Source organism: Podarcis melisellensis (assembly GCF_964234715.1).
Source record: "Podarcis melisellensis genome assembly, chromosome: 5".
Classification (NCBI taxonomy): domain Eukaryota; kingdom Metazoa; phylum Chordata; class Lepidosauria; order Squamata; family Lacertidae; genus Podarcis; species Podarcis melisellensis.
In genome coordinates this window covers 99,513,590-99,533,066 of record NC_138537.1, presented here as the reverse complement: position 1 = coordinate 99,533,066, position 19,477 = coordinate 99,513,590, and the positions used below count along the sequence as shown (strand labels likewise).

Here is a 19,477-nt window from a genome sequence, read left to right as displayed (position 1 = left end):
GGCAGTTAGTTAAATCTTCCTCCTCCATTTCCCCCTGCCACAGAAGGACCCCCCCTCCAAAAAAAACCCATCTCAAAGGGAGGGAGGGGAGCAAAGAGATAGTAAAGGTAAAGGGACCCCTGACCATTAGGTCCAGTCGTGGCCAACTCTGGGGTTGCCGCGCTCATCTCGCTTTACTGGCCGAGGGAGCCGGCGTACAGCTTCCGGGTCATGTGGCCAGCATGACTAAGCTGCTTCTGGTGAACCAGAGCAGCGCACGGAAATGCCGTTTACCTTCCCGTCAGAGTGGTACCCATTTATCTACTTGCACTTTGACGTGCTTTGGAACTGCTAGGTTGGCAGGAGCAGGGACCGAGCAATGGGAGCTCACCCCGTCACGGGGATTCGAGCCACCAACCTGATCGGCAAGTCCTAGGCTCTGTGGTTTAACCCACAGCGCCACCCGTGTCCCTTCAAGCAAAGAGATAGCCTCCTTTAAATAAAATTTTAAAACCTTCATTTTTAATATAAAGGGTAGCTATTTATTGGGAACCAACAATGTAAACACCACCAGAAAATCAAGATCAAAATACTCGCCCCTCATGGGTGTGGATCTTTGATTGTCTAGCCGTGGGGGTTTCCTGCTGGATTGTTAGCAGGCTCTGCACAATTAGCTAAGTGCTGAAGAGTGTTGGGGGTGAGAGCAGGCAGTTCAGCTTGAAGAGTTTGTGCTGGTTTGTGTAGGTTTACAGGTGAGGGAGGAGCAGGGAGAGATGGTGCCTGCTCTCAAGAAAAGTTCAGCTGAGCTGTCCCCTGGGAAGCTGTCAGTCTCTGCATTTTGTTCATATTTCACTCAAGTGTTTCAACCAGGCAATATGCCTTATCATGATGTCATTTCAACAACCATATTCAGCGGTATAGCAGTTTATACAGACCCAAGAGATTGCCTTCTGAAACTTCCATTTGCACAAGCAAGCAAGTACACCCCCACAAAAATGGTCCTGATTGTCTCTTTTGAGAGACAATAATAGCTTTGTGACATGGCCCCCTATGCACTGGCTGTCAAAAAAATAAAAACAAGGAAAAGGAATTAAATAAAATCACTATAAATTGTTGTGGTGATTGGGAGGTTCAATATGAAATCAAGCTGGATTTGCGTTTGTTGGTGTCTTTGGTAACTTTTCTCTCTTACATCATGAATGTTGTCATGGATGTATGATCTGCGTTATTTTACTAATACTGTTACTACAAATTTGTCAAGGCCGTGGGGAACAATCGTATGAGCATAAAAATATAAATTTCTCTAAGATCTAGTCTTTAAAAGTTGTTGTTTTTATTATGCTGATATAGTTCAATTTTAATTGTGATGAAAGCCACTGTGACGGACAGCAGAAGCAGACCAGAGCCTGACGATGCAGTCCCCTGAAATTCCACCAGAGGGCTGGAGCCTCTCTCTGATTGGCTACAGAGTCAGCTAGACACAGAAGGGGGAGGAGCAGCACTCTGGGAGGGAGAATAAAAGGAGCTGTTTCTGAGGGAGAGAGTGAGATAAGGCTAAGGTTCAGATTCAGGGAAGGTTGAGAAGATAGATAGGGCTGGATTGCAGAGGAGAGCTAGGGAGTAGGATAGGATTTGACTGAGGGAGACCTGGCTCTGAGTTCAGTTAAGCATCCACCCTGAGGAGACCATCTGGAGCAAGAGGACAGAGCCTCCTCGTGTGGAGGGTCTGGGAAGGAATGCAGTTCTGGGAGGTGGAACCTGAGGGAATTCAGGCTGCCTGGAGGGGAGAGTTCTTCCGGGTCCCAAAGACTCCCAGGAACAAGGGGATCTGTTAGACCATTGGGAATACCTCAGGTTGTTAAGAGAGCAGAAAGTAAGGGAAAGCGCCCCTCACTCGTCTTAACCTAGGAGGGAAGCTGGGCTGCTTTAAAAGTATTTAACTGCCAAAGCTAAGTAACAGAAGCTAATGTTTAAGAAGAGCTATACCCATAGAATTGTATTTAAGCCTGTGTCATCTTTTTACCTCATTTTAGTAATAAGTTAACTTCTACTTGAAAGAATGCATTTCCTGACCTGTTTTGTTTCACAATCTTCTTTTTTAATAAAACTTTTCTTGTTTGCTTGATCAGCTGCTGCCTGAGACTCTAAATCATTAAGTTTTCCCTCACACAAGTTCCCCCACATGATAGCCTGTGGTAAATTGAACAACTTCATGTAATTGGCATGCAGTGAGGTTGTGTTGCTCTATATTTAATTACAGTGGTACCTCGGGTTACAGACGCTTCAGGTTACAGACTCCGCTAACCCAGAAATCGTGCTTCAGGTTAAGAACTTTGCTTCAGGATGAGAACAGAAATTGCGCAGTTGTGGTGCGGCGGCAGCAGGAGGCCCCATTGGCTAAAGTGGTGCTTCAGGTTAAGAACAGTTCCAGGTTAAGAACGGACCTCCGGAACAAATTAAGTTCTTAACCCAAGGTACCACTGTATTAATTGGTGATAAGTGGTAGGATCTGCTACATGTTAGTTATGTAATTCAACATGTATATTAGAAAGACAGGTTTTACACACCCACACCCACCCACCCACCCACCCACTGTCCTGGATCAGACAAACAGTTCACCTAGTGCAGCATTCTGTTTCCCGCAGTGGCCCACCAGATGTCTTTGGGAAATCTAAGTTTGAGGGCAAAAGCTGTCTCCCACTGCTGAAACCTGGTGGTTGGTATTCAGGGCACAGTGTCTTGTAATCTAGAGTTTACATATGCTAATACAGGGGGTGTTGAGGGCTTTTGTTCCATCTTCTGGCTGTTGGCCATTGGGGTGCCTCAGGATGCGTCTTTTCCTCTTGTTTGTCTGAGGGAGGCTGTGAGGAATCCTGAACACTTATGGAGATTGCTTGCTTCCTTTCAGCCCAAAACTAATGTAATCCAGATATTAAGATGGGTTGGGAAATTTGTTCATCTGGATAGAGACTTGTAATCCGTTTTGGATGGGGTGATTTCATGAGGTGATGTTCTCCTTGGAAGACCAACCAGGCCCGTGAGTGGGGGCAGTGAGTAGTTACTTGGTGCATTATTTCTCATTGAACCCTTGTTGCCACATTTTTCAACTATATTTCCTCTCCTCTCCATAGGAGCCAATCGGATAGTCTTAGAAGATACCAACATACTACAACCAGTAGGTCTGACTGTGTTTGAAAACTGGCTGTACTGGATTGACAGACATCAACAGATGATTGAAAAGATTGACACAACACTTCGAGAGGGACGTATGAAAGTTCAGGCTCGTATTACCCAGCTCAGCGATATTCATGCTGTTAAGGAACTCAACATACAGGAGTACAGTAAGTGTCAAGCAACATAACAGGGAAGGAAAAACTAAATGACCCATATCATACATGGTTAAGATTTGGTTGGTTTCTTTATTATGCTGTTCACTACCATTGAGGGATCCCCCAGTAAACTCCTAATGAGCCGTAGGGTTACCTGGAATGTAATTTGGAAACCACTGATATATGCTGTATTTTATTTTTAAAAAACAGTTTTAATACATGAACAATAAGTTTCCACTCTTATTTTGCTCCGTAGGACAGCACCCCTGTTCCCAAGATAATGGTGGTTGCTCACACATTTGCATTGTCAAAGGGGATGGAACGACACGTTGTTCCTGCCCTGTGCACCTTGTCTTGCTTCAGGACGAACTTTCTTGTGGAGGTAAAGCTTCTTTTTATTTTGTTTCCATTTTTAAGTGGCTTCATTCCCCCTATATGCCAATACATGGAGGGACGCAGGTGGCGCAGTGGTCTAAACCACTGAGCCTAGGGCTTGCTGATCGGAAGGTCAGCAATTCGAATCCCCGCGACGGGGTGAGCCCCCGTTGCTCGGTCCCTGCTCCTGCCCACCTAGCAGTTCGAAAGCACACCAAAGTGTTGGGAAGTGGGAAGCCCAGGTAGTGCTAACCACGACTAAAATCATATCATTCTAAATTATGATTAAAACAGAGCTGGCTTGGGGTGGGGTGGGGGAAAGATTTGTACTAAAGAGGGAAGAAGGAGTGCACAAGCTTGCATCTTGCTCCAAACCATTGTTAAGAGAGATGCGTCTGCAGTCCAAGGCTAGACATTAAATAGGGCAGTTAACATTTTTTCTCTGTCTCTGACCTTACAGAGAAAGTGTGAGGATTTTGAAGTGTTAAACCAATGTGAATTAGTTAGCTTATTTCCACAGCAAACATGTCTACATGCTAGAACAAGGGTATTTCAGCAATGTTTTCCTAGACATTTAATGCTATGCTAAAATGTAAGTGTATGTGAGAAAGAGAAAGAAATAGATATCTCCAAATTTATGCTCCATTCAATCAATAGTAACTACAGTTTTGCTAACTAGGGTGGAATCTACACACAAATAAAAACCGTTCTGTAAATGCTTTTTTTTAAAGTGTTTTTTAAAATACATTGAATTTTCTATAAGGCTCAGCATCACCATCTAGTGTCACATTGTATATTTCACTTAAAACACACTTGAAATGTTTTATTTGCAGTTGTATAGCTGAGTCCTAGGTGTGAACAGCTGCAGTGAGATTGTGGTGGTGACTGGAAGGAGCTTAAAAAGCCCTCACTCTGAAAGAAGGCCTATTGAATGCATTTATAGAAAGCACATAACTAGACACTGAGTCACTGTGGTGCACCCATCTGCTGTACATTATATCCCTTTTTAATGTTTTCATATAGACTTATTGTAGATCATTGGAACATGAGCTGCCTTCATGAACACAACTGGATTGCACTAAAAACAGAACTCTTCATGTCCAACTGAAACATAAAGGCATAATAAGGAGCTTATTGCCCAGGCAGGTGCATTATATGACCCATAAGAGCAGCAAAATAACCAGACTGTACAACAGTGATGGGATAAAATCAGGCCAAAACTTTACTAGGATCAGTTCATAATTCCACAAGCCCCATATTGATGGAATGAATCCACTGGGTTTGGACTACTACAAACCTGTTCCATAGGAGTTGGCCAGTGTTGAACGTTCCCGTGGTGCAAGCCAAGCAAGCAAGATCTCACTGGGGGACCAGGGTGCAGATTCCAACCAGGCAGATACCCAACCCAAGCTTGGGTTTGCTGTGGCCAATGCCCCCCTCAGGCCCCTGTGTTGATCCTGTCCAATGCCATTTCCACCTCATACAAACAATGTTCTTCCACCTAACAAAGGAAGGCCATAATTTCTCTGAGGGAAAGTGGGGAGGGAAGCCCAACGAAGTGCCAATCAGGTTGAGGGGGGCAGGAATCCTTTCTGGCCCTGTCAACCAGCAACCCAAAATTGCTCAGTATAGGCTCTAACCTGAGGGTGGGCAGGCAGGATGCTCTCAAAGCAAAATGGCTCTGAGTTCCAGGGAAAGCAGCCTTATATAGGCTTTCTCCCTCCCCCTTGCAAGGACTCATAGTACAGCTTTTTCCCATGAGCCATTGCACAGAGAGGATAGTGGGCAAAACCTTGCCCAGTATTTTGCTGCAATCTATAGGCCACAGCGCCGCCAAGCAAAGGCACTTATTGGGCATGGAACACCTAGCAGAGGCAAAGAAGGATTCTCTTTTGTGTGTGTGTGAACTTAATAGCCTAGTGCAGGGGTCAGCAACCTTTTTCAGCTGTGGGCCAGTCCACAGTCCCTCAGACCATGTGGTGGGCCGGACTATATTTTGAAGAAAAAAATGAATGAATTCCTATGCCCCCAAAATAACCTAGAGATGCATTTTAAATAAAAGCACACATTCTACTCATGTAGAAACATCAGGCAGGCCCCACAAATAACCCAGAGATGCATTTTAAATAAAAGGACACATTCTAATAATGTAAAAACACGCTGATTCCCGGACTGTCTGTGGGCCGGATTGAGAAGGCGATTGGGCTGCATCCGGCCCCTGGGCCTTAGGTTGCCTACCAATGGCCTAGTGAGATGAGAAGAAAAGACAAAACTCAGCAGATTAGACCCAAGTGCTCGTTGTTCCCAACAGTGCCCAAAAAAGCAACTGTTGCCCTGTTTATAACCAAGTATTTCATTTAGTGTATTGCCCAGAAGTGCCCTAAAATACTGCAAAGTTTGTATGCTAGTTGGCATAAGAGTAATGGCTCATGGCTTTCAGTTTATATAACCAAATGGCCCAAAGTACAACTCATCTGTGCCATAGCTTGACAACAGGCTAGTGGATTTCTCATTTTAAAACAAAGTGAGGAGAGTCAGAGAGGGACGATTTTACAACGAGTTGTGTAGCTGGACATGGGATTGCCCACTCCCTCCTCAGATTGAAATCTGCCTTCTTTCTTTGGTTGTGGCACTTTCAAAACCATAGTGAGAGTAGCTGGGAGGGGCAGTAGGAGGGAGGGGTGGGGTGAGGCAGGCATCCTCACAATATCTCCTTGAGGATAATCCCAGGGACAAAATAGCAAAATATAAATAGAACCATTATCAGCACTAGGTTGCAAATTTTTTTTATTTAACACTGATTTTGTTTTGAACCCGGAGTGTCTATTGCTCTTGAAACCATGTAGATCTTGAGTAGAAAAGACATTACATTAGAGGCTGTTTCTGTTCTGCTGTGTAGATTCCGGAGTTTAGTTTGACTATACTTCATTGCATCACCAAAGTTCAGTCATTGCAGTGGGAGAAGCAGAGGTTGGTTGTTCACAATTCAAGCAGAGCCTTAGTTTTGGTTTTCCATAAATACGGCTTCTATCTTCCCATAGATATTTTTGACACTTGACCAGACGTTTATGTGCTGTTACTTCACAGTTTCATTCTTCTGAAAAAAACCAAAACTTTTTCGTAACAGAACCACCAACATGCTCTCCTCAGCACTTCACATGTTTCACAGGGGAGATTGACTGTATTCCTGCGGCTTGGCGCTGTGATGGGTTCACTGAATGTGAAGATGCCAGTGATGAAAAGAACTGCCCTATGTGCTCGGAGTCCCAGTTCCAGTGCGAGAGTGGCCAGTGCATTGACAGTATCCTTCAGTGCAATGGAGAAGCAAATTGTCAGGATAGCTCAGATGAAAAGAAATGTGAAGGTATTAATGTTTCCAGCTCATGAAAGAAACTGGAAAATTGATTTGGAGATGAAAAGGAAGAGGAACAGTGGCAACTTTTTAAACAATCTTGATATATGTATTTCAAACAACGAAAATCTCTTTAGAATGAATTGTCTGTTCTAACAGATACCTACTGCTGTATGTATTCTGTGCAGCAATAAGAAGAACAATTCTGAGCTTAGGAAATCCAGTTTCTTTACTGAGAGAAACTGAATTCTGAAACTTACTGAAACCTTGCAAATTGAGTGAATTTGCATAGTTCCTGTTCTGTAATTTTACCAGTTTGTGTATTACAATTTTGTTTGCTGTTGGGAAAAGCAAAGAGTCACATGGGACAAGCATTGGAAGCCTTTTCAGTCCCCAGTCCCCAGCTCACACTTTTAAGCATATATTTACAGCCCAAATGATTTAAAATTTGCAAAACTCAAATTCTTGAGAAACTGAATTTTGCATTCAGTGCCATAGACTCTCTGACTTGTGAGGAGTGATACCTGCCCTCTTCCCATTGGCAACTCCCTCTGTCCCTTCTTCCTTTATGAAATTTTCTGAAATGGATGGAGGAAGGGAGAGCTAGAAAACAAGAGTGATTTTTATCTCTCACACTCTCTCTCAAGAGCCAACTCTGCTCTCTTCTTCTGCTAGTGGAGACTAGCCTGTTCCTTGCATGCTTGAGGTTTTAGGCAACATATAGTGGGCTACAATAGTGGTTTCTGAATTGCTGGAGGGTCTCTAGAGAAGGTGGATTAGGGTCTTATTGATTCTCCCCATTTACACCTGCTACAAAAAGCAGTCACCTGCCAGAGCCCCCAGGACCTCAAATTTGTACATTGTTCAAGTCAAATAGGCTTGATTTGCCTCCTGATTTAGAACTCTCACAATGATAGGCTTTGATACTATTCATTATCTTGATTTTTATGCTGAGCATTTGGCTAGTTGTTTCAGAAATTTGTGATACTAAGTAAACACATGTTTGCTTTTATCTTCCTCCAGTGCTTTGTTTAACAGATCAGTTCCGATGTGCCAGTGGGCAGTGCATTGGGAAAAACAAGAAATGTGACCACAACTTTGACTGCAGTGATAGCTCTGATGAACAGGGATGCTGTAAGTATGAAGTTTAAATACAAAACAACTACTATTTTGATCCAGTTCATAAGTTACCTTGCTTGTAAAATACAAATGATATAAAGTTAGCTTTATATTAGTTGAAATAAAGATAAATAGCTTACGCTGCTGTTATTCTGGAATTGAAGTGAGAGAATGAACAGAATAAACAGAATTAGGAACCAGACAGCCTCCGTATATCACATTCTTTACCCCTAGCTACACCTTACAGACTCTCTACCATGCAGATGGCTCTTATCATGTGGAAAGAATCAGTCTTCCTGCTCAACCTTCCTGACAGACTAGGACACGAAGACTTCCCACATGGTTGAGACCATCCATGCAGTAGAATTTTAATGGTACAGCTGCACAATGCCATTTTTGCAACAATCCCATGGCTCCAAATGGCATGTGCTTCCGCTCTTAACTCTCATCATCTAGTTAAAGAATACTTTTATCCATTCTCAGGAGAGCTAAAATGTCCCCTTTCAAGCATCTCTGTACAATTCCATTAATCCCATCAGTTTCTTGCCACCTCACTTCTCACTTAAGCTAGGAGCAGATATTTCATCACATCCTACATCTCCCACTAAAGATGTGTGGCAAGTTAAGATTCATAAGTGATCAAGGTATTTGATTTCTGGGAATGGAGGTGAGAGATGACCTAACCTGGGGAGAAAACAGCAAAGACCTGATGAAGAGAGCACAGCAGAGGTTATATTTTCTGAGAATCCTCAGGAAAAACAATCTCTCAAAGGACCTGTTGATGGCATTTTACCGTTGTACTGTTGAGAGTGTATTAAATTATGGTCTGTGTGTGTGGTTTGGGAGCTCACGGTCAGGGGAAAAACAAGACTGCGGAGAGAATAATTGGGTGCACTCTTCCCACCTTGGATCAAATCTATGCTTCCAGGTGCCATAAGAAAGCTGCAGAGATAGCGCAGGATAGTGTGCACCCCAGAAATGATCTCTTTCAGCTTCTGCCTTCTGGAAGAAGGTGCGGGGTTATAAAGACTAGGACTAGCCGCCTGAGAAACAGTTTCTACCCCAGAGCCTAGGACTTGCCGATCAGAAGGTCGGTGGTTTGAATCCCCACGACGGGGTGGTTTGAATCCCCACAACAGGGTGAGCTCCCGTTGCTCGGTCCCTGTTCCTGCCCACCTAGCAGTTCCAAAGCACGTCGAAGTGCAAGTAGATAAATAGGCACTGCTCCGGCAGGAAGGTAAACAGCGTTTCCGTGCGCTGCTCTGGTTCGCCAGAAGCGGCTTAGTCATACTGGCCACATGACCCGGAAGCTGTACGCTGGCTCCCTCAGCCAGTAAAGCTAGATGAGCCCCGCAACCCCAGAGTCGGTCACGACTGGACCTAATGGTCAGGGGTCCCTTTACCTTTAAGGAGTCTCTATGGGAGTTATTGTAGTTAAAATGGGGTATCAGAGTTTTTAGCGGGCTAACCAGGTTGGGATAGCTGGCATAGCAGGCTTGTTGGGTTTTGAATGTTTTATGTAGATTTTTCAATTTTGTTGTTCTGTATGGAACAATGACAATAAAGATTATCGTAATTGTATAGAGTGGCAGGACTCTAAGGTTCAAGTTATTTAAAATGTGTATTTGTTATCTCCTTACTTTTAGACACCACAGAGGAACCAGCCCCGCAAGCCACCAATACAATAGGTTCTATCATTGGTGTGATTCTCACAGTTTTTTTGGTTGGTGCTATGTACTTTGTTTGCCAGAGAGTATTGTGTCAGCGCATGAAAGGGGATGGAGAAACAATGAGCAATGACTATGTCGCACATGGACCAGCTTCTGTACCACTGGGCTATGTTCCTCACCCAAGCTCTCTCTCTGGATCTCTTCCTGGTTAGTCATCAGACATACAAGCATTTTGGAACTTTGTTGTCTCTTATGTTCTGTCTGAATGAAGCTTCTCATAGTTTTGCTGATGTGTGCCAACAAAACAATGTGAATTCTGGCTTCTATTTTTGGCAACTGGACTTGCAGAAGCTGCAACTAGAATCCTCAAACATTATTTTTATAGTCAATTGGAGTTTTATACACCACCCACTTCTTCCACTGGCATAAGTGTGGCCATTCCTAGGCTCAAATATATCCCAATTAACAGTTTACTGAAGCCCTAATAGGCTGATAGGAGTGGTGCTGAAAAGTGATTAGAGGTAGACCCGGTGGTGTTATTGTGAACTCAGAACAAGGGTAGGTGGAGTGTGCCATGTGGAAGTATATGTTTTAAGACTTACCAGCTAAAACATCCACTCTAACTTTCACCAGTCTGGTGCCTTAGAGCTTTATTGGACTGCATCTTCCATCACCCCCAGGAAGCCCAACTTAGGTGGCTAATGCTGATGGGAGTTGTTGTCCAGTATAACTGGAGGGCACCGGGTTGGCGAATGCTGGTCTAGTCCTTTTGATTGAGTGCTGGCTTTCCTCCTCCATCTTCAGATCATCTTGCAGGAATTAATTGCCTTCCAATAGCACTGTGTGTAGTAGTCTTTCCTAAAGTACATGCATACGCCAGACCTGGACACATTATCTAATAGCAACTAAAGCTCAATTATGCAACCTGTGTAAGTTATGTAAATTGAAAACGTTTGTATGATTTCTTAAACTTTGAATATTTACTTTTGCCGTCATTACCTTCCTAGTAAAAGTGGGTGTCCAGTATGTGGGTGATAGGACAGACCAGGAGGGATCTCCTTTATAGACATTTACAAACAAACAAAAAGCCCAAACACAGGAACTGAGGGCTGTCAGCAAAAGTTGACAGCAGAGAGACTGGCAGGCAAATTGCTTCCCTTCAACCCAGGACCCCAATGGAAGAAGGGTCATGTAAGCTGTGAGTTGTCACTTTACAGTTACTGTATTGTGTGAATAGTAGAAGTGGCCATGCAAGCAGGAAGCCCCCACAGAGCTGACCTCCAAAGCAGCAGTGTCACAGATACTGGGAAGATGTGTGGGCAGGGTGACAGTGAGGGTGGGGTGGCATAGGAGTGCTGGACTAGCCCCACCTCTGCATCCAAACCACTCTACCCCCACCCCATCCCGAAAAGTGGCAGCACCCTACACAACCTGCAGGCCTAATATTCCATTTTCCCCAGTGGCTTTGCTGCTCCTTTCTCACTCTTATCCCCACTCGGTGGTTTAACAAACGTGTGTAGAAGTGGTACTTGGTGGAGATTCTTTAAAATGTGTGAAGCCTCCCTAAAAGAGTAGTTATTCATGTTATTTGGAGAAAATATGGGTGCTATTAAAGCTTGCTTGGGCATATGGTCCCTGCTATCCAGAATACTATTGTATTCTATATTGTCTTGTATACTATCAATGTTGTGAATGTTGATTAGTTTTCTTTCTGTTTTAGGAATGTCCCGTGGCAAATCTGTGATCAGCTCACTCAGTATTATGGGTGGAAGTAGTGGACCTCCATATGATAGGGCCCATGTTACTGGGGCATCATCCAGCAGTTCTTCAAGCACCAAGGGCACTTACTTCCCTCCAGTAAGTCACTTCTGATAAACTATTCTTTCTGTAATTTGTGGCACTGCTGAGCCTAGCTCTGAAAACTGGACCATAAAGTCTCTTTTTGCAGCACAAGAAAAGGACAAAGTTAGGTCAATATTCTAACAAATCTGTAATGTAATATTGAGCAGGAAAGCTAAATATTAGATAGATACTTATTATATAAATATTTTTTCTCCTTGGAGCTTTCAATTTGAAGGCATAGTCTGAAGGTACACAATATAGCAACTTTTCTGAATCTAAGAAGATTTGAATCTGATCAGTGCCTTGATGGGAGACTACCATGGAATTCAGGGTACACTTTCTTAAATTCCACTATGGAAATAAGACATATAAATGAAGTGAAATAAAAGCAAATGCTTCTGAGCAGTAAAAATGAGTAGTATGTAAAACACTAGCATTTCCATATACCTACAGGATCACCATGCCTTACACATGCCCACTTGACTGCTTTGATTGGTAGAATTGGCACCGCTACAGGTGCCACATAATGCCCATTCTGCATTTGTAAGAACGTGATTGTTTAGCATGGCAGTGCCTGCACTTTGGAACTCCCTGCCTATTGTGATCAAGCAGTCACTGTCACTGTATTCTTTTCTGTGCCTGCTAAAAATGTTCTTGTTTAGACAAGCTTAGGTAAAGCTAGACGTACCCCATACCAGGTCCAGTCACAAACGACTCTGGGGTTGCGTGCTCATCTCTCTCTATAGGCCGAGGGAGCTGGCATTTGTCCGCAGACAGCTTCTGGGTCATGTGGCCAGCATGACTAAGCCGCTTTTGGCAAACCAGAGCAGCACACAGAAATGCTGTTTACCTTCCTGCCAGAGTGGTATCTTATCTACTTGCACTCTGACATGCTTTCGAACTGCTAGGTGGGCAGGAGCTGGGACCGAGCAACGGGAGCTCACCCTGTTACCGGGATTTGAACCGCCAACCTTCTGATTGGCAAGCCCTAGGCTCTGTGGTTTAGACCACAGCGCCACCCGCATCCCCCTTAGACAAGCTTAGCCAGATGCTTAGAAAGTTGAGGTAATCTTAACCAGTTTTAGTATTTTAACTTTTGTATGTTTTAAAGTATGGTTGTGTTTTTTCTCAATTTTATTGTTTTATAGCTTTGAGGGTTTTGGGTTTTTTTAGAATCAAGCAGTGTATAAATTTAATTAATTCAGTAAATATATATGGCATTGCTCAAAATTCTAAGAAACCCCCCTCCCCAAAAAATCAATACACTTTTGAAAGGTTCAGTCGTGATTCAAAATGGTGTTTAACAGTAGACAAAAACCTGCTCCTTGATCTCAGCAACTGTCAAAATGGTTACAGTATATTATGAGGTGTCATAAAGAACTGACTGCAGGCCTAATCGTCCATGTTTTTCCAGTGGGTTTGCTGCCCCTTTCTCACCTTTATTCCCACTCTAGATGGTTTAACAAACTTGTGTGCACAAACAACTTTCCAAAATATATACTAAATGGTAGAAGCTAGTGCTGTGCTTACTAAGGATTGGCTTACTACTGCTGTGCTGAAAATACTGCTTTTAAACTTTGTTATGGTTCTGTTAAAATTGTGTCCCCTCATCTCCCTCTCTCTCAAAAGATTTTGAATCCTCCTCCATCACCAGCTACTGAGCGTTCACATTACACGATGGAATTTGGTTATTCTTCAAATAGTCCATCTACCCATCGATCGTACAGGTAATTTTATTATTTGCATTCATTGGCACTGTAGTGTGGCATTTCAAATAAGTCTACTAAACCTGTCCAGCCCACAGACATTTTTGCTCCATACATGGTGTGCATGTAGTCATTTGTAGTACACAAATGTCATGTGGAAAGAAAAGAGTCCTCCATCTAGAGACTGCCCTGGCTTACAGGGTGCTGTTCACAAGCTTGCACCTGTGCCAGCTGCTTTCTTAGCAGTGAATCAAAGGCACCTTTAATTCCCAATATTTGTAAGCCCATGGGCTGCCTTTGGGATGGCCAATTGGGTTGTCTTTTGGGGTATGCATATATGCTTCCCGAGCCAGGACAGTATCGAAATGGAAGGCAGAAGAAGTGAATGAATATACCACTCCCTGAGCAAATAAGATTTACTGAAATTTCATGCAAAGCAGGTCTTTCCTTGCACTGTGGAGGCTACACAGGGAGCTGCCTTCATTTTTCATTTAATGCAAAAGCTGTCTAAGCAGAAAAACATAAAAGGTGTTTGGACCTTTCCAAAATGTCTTTTTATTGTGCATTCATGATTATTTGTTGTGTTAATAATAGGATCAAGGCAGTTAAGCACAATCTCACTTTCCATACTGTTTGTGCCTGCAAAATGTTCAGGACTGACATACTGCTTCATTTTCCTATCAGTGCATGTCCCATAGTTTCCTGCTGAAATCCTGTAACTTTTTATACCAGAAATAGCTCAGATAGCTCAGTTGGTTAGAGCACGGTCCTGATAACGGCAAGGTTCAATCCCTGTAAGGGACAGCTGCATATTCCTGCATTCCAGAGGGTTGTACTAGATGATGCTCAGGGTCGCTTCCAACTCTGATTCTATGAAATGTTCTGGGTTATGTTGCTGCTTTTGTTTTGATCCTGCCTTTGTTGGGCACATATTTCCCTTCCAGATGGCAGTAGTGCTGTAGTGCTCTAACATTGGGGAAACATTGCAGAACAACTAATAAAGTGAAATTGAGGTGTGGATGGTGCAATATCAATCAGCCATCAATGCACTTTTATTGCACCAACAGCATGTTGCAGGAAACACCCACACCCACAAAAACAGCCCTTTGCCTACTGATCATATTGGCGTGTTGCATGGTCAAGGAAATCTGAGATTCCTTTCAAATGTTGATGCGTCTTTCCTTCCTAACTCTTTTTTTCCTTCCCATTCCAGTTACAGGCCATACAGCTACCGGCATTTTGCCCCTCCCACTACACCATGCAGCACAGATGTTTGTGACAGTGACTACGGCCCCAGCCGTAGAGTGATGGCAACTGTGGGAAAGGGTTACACCAGTGATTTGAACTATGATTCTGAGCCTGTACCCCCACCGCCCACACCACGCAGCCAGTACTTATCGGCAGAGGAGAACTATGAGAGCTGCCCACCATCTCCATACACAGAACGGAGTTACTCCCATCACCTCTATCCACCGCCCCCTTCTCCTTGCACAGACTCCTCATGAGAGACTCCCTCCCTCCTTGGACTGCCTCCAACCCACCAGTGTAAATACTGACTGTCCTTATCAAGAGGGGGGAGGACATGAGGCAGGCTATAGTGTGTACAGCTGAAAATTATTAAATGAGGGTGGGGGTTATATTGCATATATCTTGTACAGAAAGGGGGTGGGGAGAGAGAAGGTTATTTATATATTTTCCTAAAACAGTTTGCTGCTTTGTGCCATAAGAAAATTTTAAAATTTGTATACGAAGTTTGTTGTTTATTTTTCCAAATGGAACACAAGAAGATGCCTTAAAATTTGTGAAGTGACTGAGCACATAGGGAAATAGAAGGATCAAGGTTGTATTGCTGTTCAATGAGCCAAACACCAAAAAGGAAAAGAAGAGAGCTTTTGACAAGGAATAGAACTAAGGGAACCGACCATAAAGCAGCATATATGAACGTCTTCAAAGAGCTGAATAACCTCTGGCATTTGCTCTGATGGACCAGCAATTCAAATTAAAGCTGAAGAAAACTGATAACTAATGGTACATAAACCGGACAGATAACTAATGGTACATAAAGGGCTTTATTCTCAGAAGTGAAATCATGGATGCTTATACACTTTTGAAAATGGCACCTTTTTGCTTAATTCACATTTTCTGAAGTAGCCAAGTTGCATCATTTCTACGTTTGTCCCTTTCTAGGTGTTCTATCATTTTCTTGGCTGTGGTTATGTTTCAAGTCGCTGTGTGTGTGTGCTAAAAAGAACAATATACGTGCTCAGTGGATTGTGGCTGTTTATTGGGTGCCACAATAACCTTCTGAGAGGAGAACAAGGAGTGAGCCTCGAGCTTGCTTACTTCTTCCCTTATGTCTCCCTGCTCCATTTTGCAGGGCCAGGAAGGTCTCTTTGTTTCATCTGTCTGCTGTAAGAGAATCAAGTGAAGGAGTGCACAAACTTGAGGACTATTCCTAGTTCCACCACCATGTTAACTCTTTGGAGCTGACTAAAGAATGAATGGGCCTTTTGTGAATATGTAAGTGTGTGTGGGTGCAATGTGTGTGAGAGGAGTCTCCCCCCCCCCTTCCTTTCCTGGCAGTACAATAGGATTATGTTCTACCAGGTCAGAGCTATTCCCATCATAAAGACAAGGGTAATTATACCTGAATACCTTTTCCTGCCAGCGCTTTAAAATGTTTCAGTGCCCAGAAAAGGTGTTGTTGTATAAAAATATAATATCATCATCATCATCTAGATGTCATATTTATAAACTATAAAATTTTACTTTCAGTTTAATGTAAATGAAATGTTATGTTCTTGCAGTACTTTCAGTGTCTAGTGAATACCGCAGTATACAATGCTTACATATATATTTTAAAATGATATTTTTCTTTATTAGGAAACATTTAAGCGTTTTTCATTCAGGATGCACTCTGGACCTCCTTGGTTGTTTGAAACACGTCTTCCTGTTGAAGTTAAGTAACCCAGTCTTTGCAGTGCGATTTCCACTTCCTCTTCTATGGCAGAAATTCAGTTCTTAAGCATAAACTGCTGTGAACAACAGCTTTTTTTACTATCATTCTTTGCCAAAGTATTTTGTTATCTATCTATCTAGTTAGTTTCATTTTCTCTACAATCCTTCCCTGATTTGGAAGGGGTGCCAGGGCTTCATTTTATGGTAGCTTTACATGCTGGCAAGAAATCAACATGTGAAAAAAGCTTTTCTGAAGTTCAGGCTTTGGAACTTGGACAGCTATCACAAAGAGGCTACAGAGCCTTTCTGCTAGAATAAAAATAATAGTATTGTTACACTGATTGTAAATAGATGTCAGAAAATCCCATTATTTTCACTAAGAGCTGTTTCATACATTTTGTGGAAACCATATTAGCCATGATTGCACCTGCATTACCACATTCAATGCTGAACTAAATGAGAAAAACACAAAATTGAGATGTGTGTTTTCAAAAACTTGGGAATACAGAATAGACATGTCCCAGAAAGTTGCAATGGGCTACTCCTCCTTAGAGCCTCCTCCTATTGTATTTAGAAATAAATGACAATTTCATGCTTTGTGTCATGTAGGAAATACTAGTATAATATCAGCATGGGCATGGCAGCCACAACTACTATATAAAAGAAGCCCTTTTATGTCTGAAAGTTTTCAGGCTCCAAACATGACCTGCCTTTGAATCTGTAACTTTCATGGGGTTTGGGGGGGGGGTTGTTTTTGTTTTTTTGCTAACTTGTGCACTGTTACATTTCATTCTCAGAAGCTCACTTTTATTTCAACTCCATGAGCAACCTTGGCATTTGGAAATCTAATGGATGTACACTATGTGCCTGAAGAAGCTTTAAAGGAAATCTATTTGTATTCTAGACCTAAGTGCATTGACATGGAAGTGAACTTAAATGAGTTAAATGAAATTTGCTTCCAAAGTTATGCTTGTCAGGATTGCAGGCCAAATTTTGGAATTAGGCTTTGGTTTCAAAGGCTAGCTTGTACATTTCTACACCGCCCCCCCCCAAAAAAAAGAGAAAGTGCTGAACTACGGGAGCTTCATTTCACAAACTTGGAAGTTATCTAGCTGTCCATTTTGAATTTTTGAACAGAAAATATTTACCTGGGATCACCTGGAAGTTGCAGAATAAGGAAACTTCATGCAGTACCTAATCTGTGAAGAATATTTGAGGTTGAACAGAGGCTGTACTGCTGGTGGGAAGTGACCATTCATTGTTGACATCTTTAAGTGAACACCATTCTGACTGGGAATTAGCCCATATAAAATTGCATTGGGGAATTCAGAATATTGCGTTGCTTTATCTCAATCCAAATGTTTGTACTGCGTTGGCAACAATCTTCTTCTTGCAAAGTGTGTATTTGTGCCAATTTCTTTTACAAGGTGGTTGAGCTTATGCTGTGCTGTGCTATCTTCTTTCAGTGATGGAGCCAAGATTTCTTGCCTCCTGTGCAAATTCATTTAGATGACAGATAACTGTCAATTTTTTGTGGTGCATGCAAGACAAACCCTGGAAAGAAAGCCACTAACTTAGAGCAAATGCTATGTTGAGTCAAGCCAAGGATAAGCTGTTTCGCATCTCTGTAGATCAACAGTTGCATACTAAAACAAATCAATCTAAGAGTTGAATTTACATTTGAAGATGAGCAAGAGCACTAAGAATAGAATCTTTGTTCTTGTTTATAAAATTGAAAGTGCAATAATATAATAAAATAAATAGAATGAAACCATTCTAGGTGCCTAGCTTGTCAGCTTGACTTGCACCATTTCCTCCACCTCTGTGCAGTGTAGTGTCATGGCTTGACTTTTCCTGTAATGCTCTGTTCATCATTACCCATGTTTTGCCTATAGCAACAGAAGGGCCAAGAATCAGGGAGAAGGCTTGGCTAGAAAGAAATACAGGGTGGAGGCATCCAAAGTCACAGGAGAAAATTACATTTATTTGCGGGTGCTCTCCCACTTTCTTCAGCCTAACGTGTTTTGAGTTTAACTCTTCCCCAGAGGTAGAGGGGTAGTAGTCAGTCACTTTTTGTTCCCTGAACCAGGGAGCTGCTTTCACTTAGGAGGCCATTTATACCCAACAGAAAACTTTCTCCTGGCTTCTGTTTTCCAGTTTGTCCATAGTTTTCATTGGCTGTCAGGATCCTTCCCCATATCATCCCCACAATTTTATGAAATATTGTGTGAACAGGCTTCTTGTGCCCATGGACCTATGCAAAGGGCAGCCAGGTTGCAGGTTATGGAGTTTGGTACCACAAGATGTGGTGATGGCCGGCAACTCTGACTGCTTTCAAGGGGAATTGGACAAACCCAGGGAGGCTGTCAGGGGCTAGATTATTATGTCAGCATATAACCATTAAGGCTTTATATGCAAAGTCCTATTGGTTATATGCTGACTGCAGAGGCATCTGGTTAGCCACTGTGAGAAACAGGATGCTGGGCTGGGTGGGCTCTTGGTCTGATCCTGCAGGTCCTTCTCTTAGGATGCATGGGCATCCATTTGCCACCATGCGAAGACAATCCTTAGTCAGGCAGAGACCACAGCATTCCATAGAATCAATATTGTTTGTGTTTCAGTTACCAAGTGTTCACATTTGACAAGTGTTTTTAAAATAAATACCTGTCTAATAGACATTTGCAGAAGGTATTTCTAAACTTCCTGATTGTAGCCTTTTCCAATTCTGCTTTGGCAAGATAAAGTCAGAAAGTTAAGTTAATCTTTCTCTAGTAAAGACTTTGTGAAATATTTATCAGAAAAGTGACCATGATGAGCACCTGTATGATTGATAGGAGCGGGCAGCTTCCATTTTATGATATAGTATCATTTAGCTTTAATTGCTAAAACAGTACTCTACATTAAATTATTTTACAGCCACAGAAAAAATATTTATATTTATTTAACTGGGTTCCCAGTAAATGAGTTCTGCAGAAAGCCATTTAAAAATAGTTTCTAGATGCAGTAAACAAAGTACAAAGTTTTTATGTATGAGACTACTTTTAAAGTCTCTGGATTTGTTTGTTTTTACTAAAATTAGACTGGGGGGATGCATGGTGACAGTCAGTCATGAATGCTACTTTTTATTTAAGAGATTTAGATTTTTTT

General features: G+C 42.4%; 1 protein-coding gene and 1 long non-coding RNA gene across 4 annotated transcripts in view; both read left to right on the top strand.

Moving 5' to 3' along the window:
* Nucleotides 1–19,477, top strand: part of LRP6 (LDL receptor related protein 6) — a 106,011-nt gene extending 86,534 nt beyond the window's left edge. For 2 of the 3 annotated variants that reach the window (XM_081913290.1, XM_081913291.1), the window contains 8 exons: nucleotides 3,111–3,320; nucleotides 3,565–3,690; nucleotides 6,811–7,047; nucleotides 8,059–8,169; nucleotides 9,801–10,031; nucleotides 11,545–11,681; nucleotides 13,296–13,393; nucleotides 14,586–19,477. In XM_081913290.1, coding sequence (XP_081769416.1) covers nucleotides 3,111–3,320; nucleotides 3,565–3,690; nucleotides 6,811–7,047; nucleotides 8,059–8,169; nucleotides 9,801–10,031; nucleotides 11,545–11,681; nucleotides 13,296–13,393; nucleotides 14,586–14,877 — 1,442 coding nt within the window. In that variant the 3' untranslated portion in view covers nucleotides 14,878–19,477. The remainder of the gene's footprint in view (nucleotides 1–3,110; nucleotides 3,321–3,564; nucleotides 3,691–6,810; nucleotides 7,048–8,058; nucleotides 8,170–9,800; nucleotides 10,032–11,544; nucleotides 11,682–13,295; nucleotides 13,394–14,585) is intronic. The other variant, XM_081913289.1, reaches the window with a different exon arrangement.
* Nucleotides 11,695–12,907, top strand: LOC309371031. The gene is made up of 2 exons (XR_014168797.1): nucleotides 11,695–12,338; nucleotides 12,711–12,907. It is a non-coding gene; the product is annotated as an uncharacterized lncRNA (long non-coding RNA).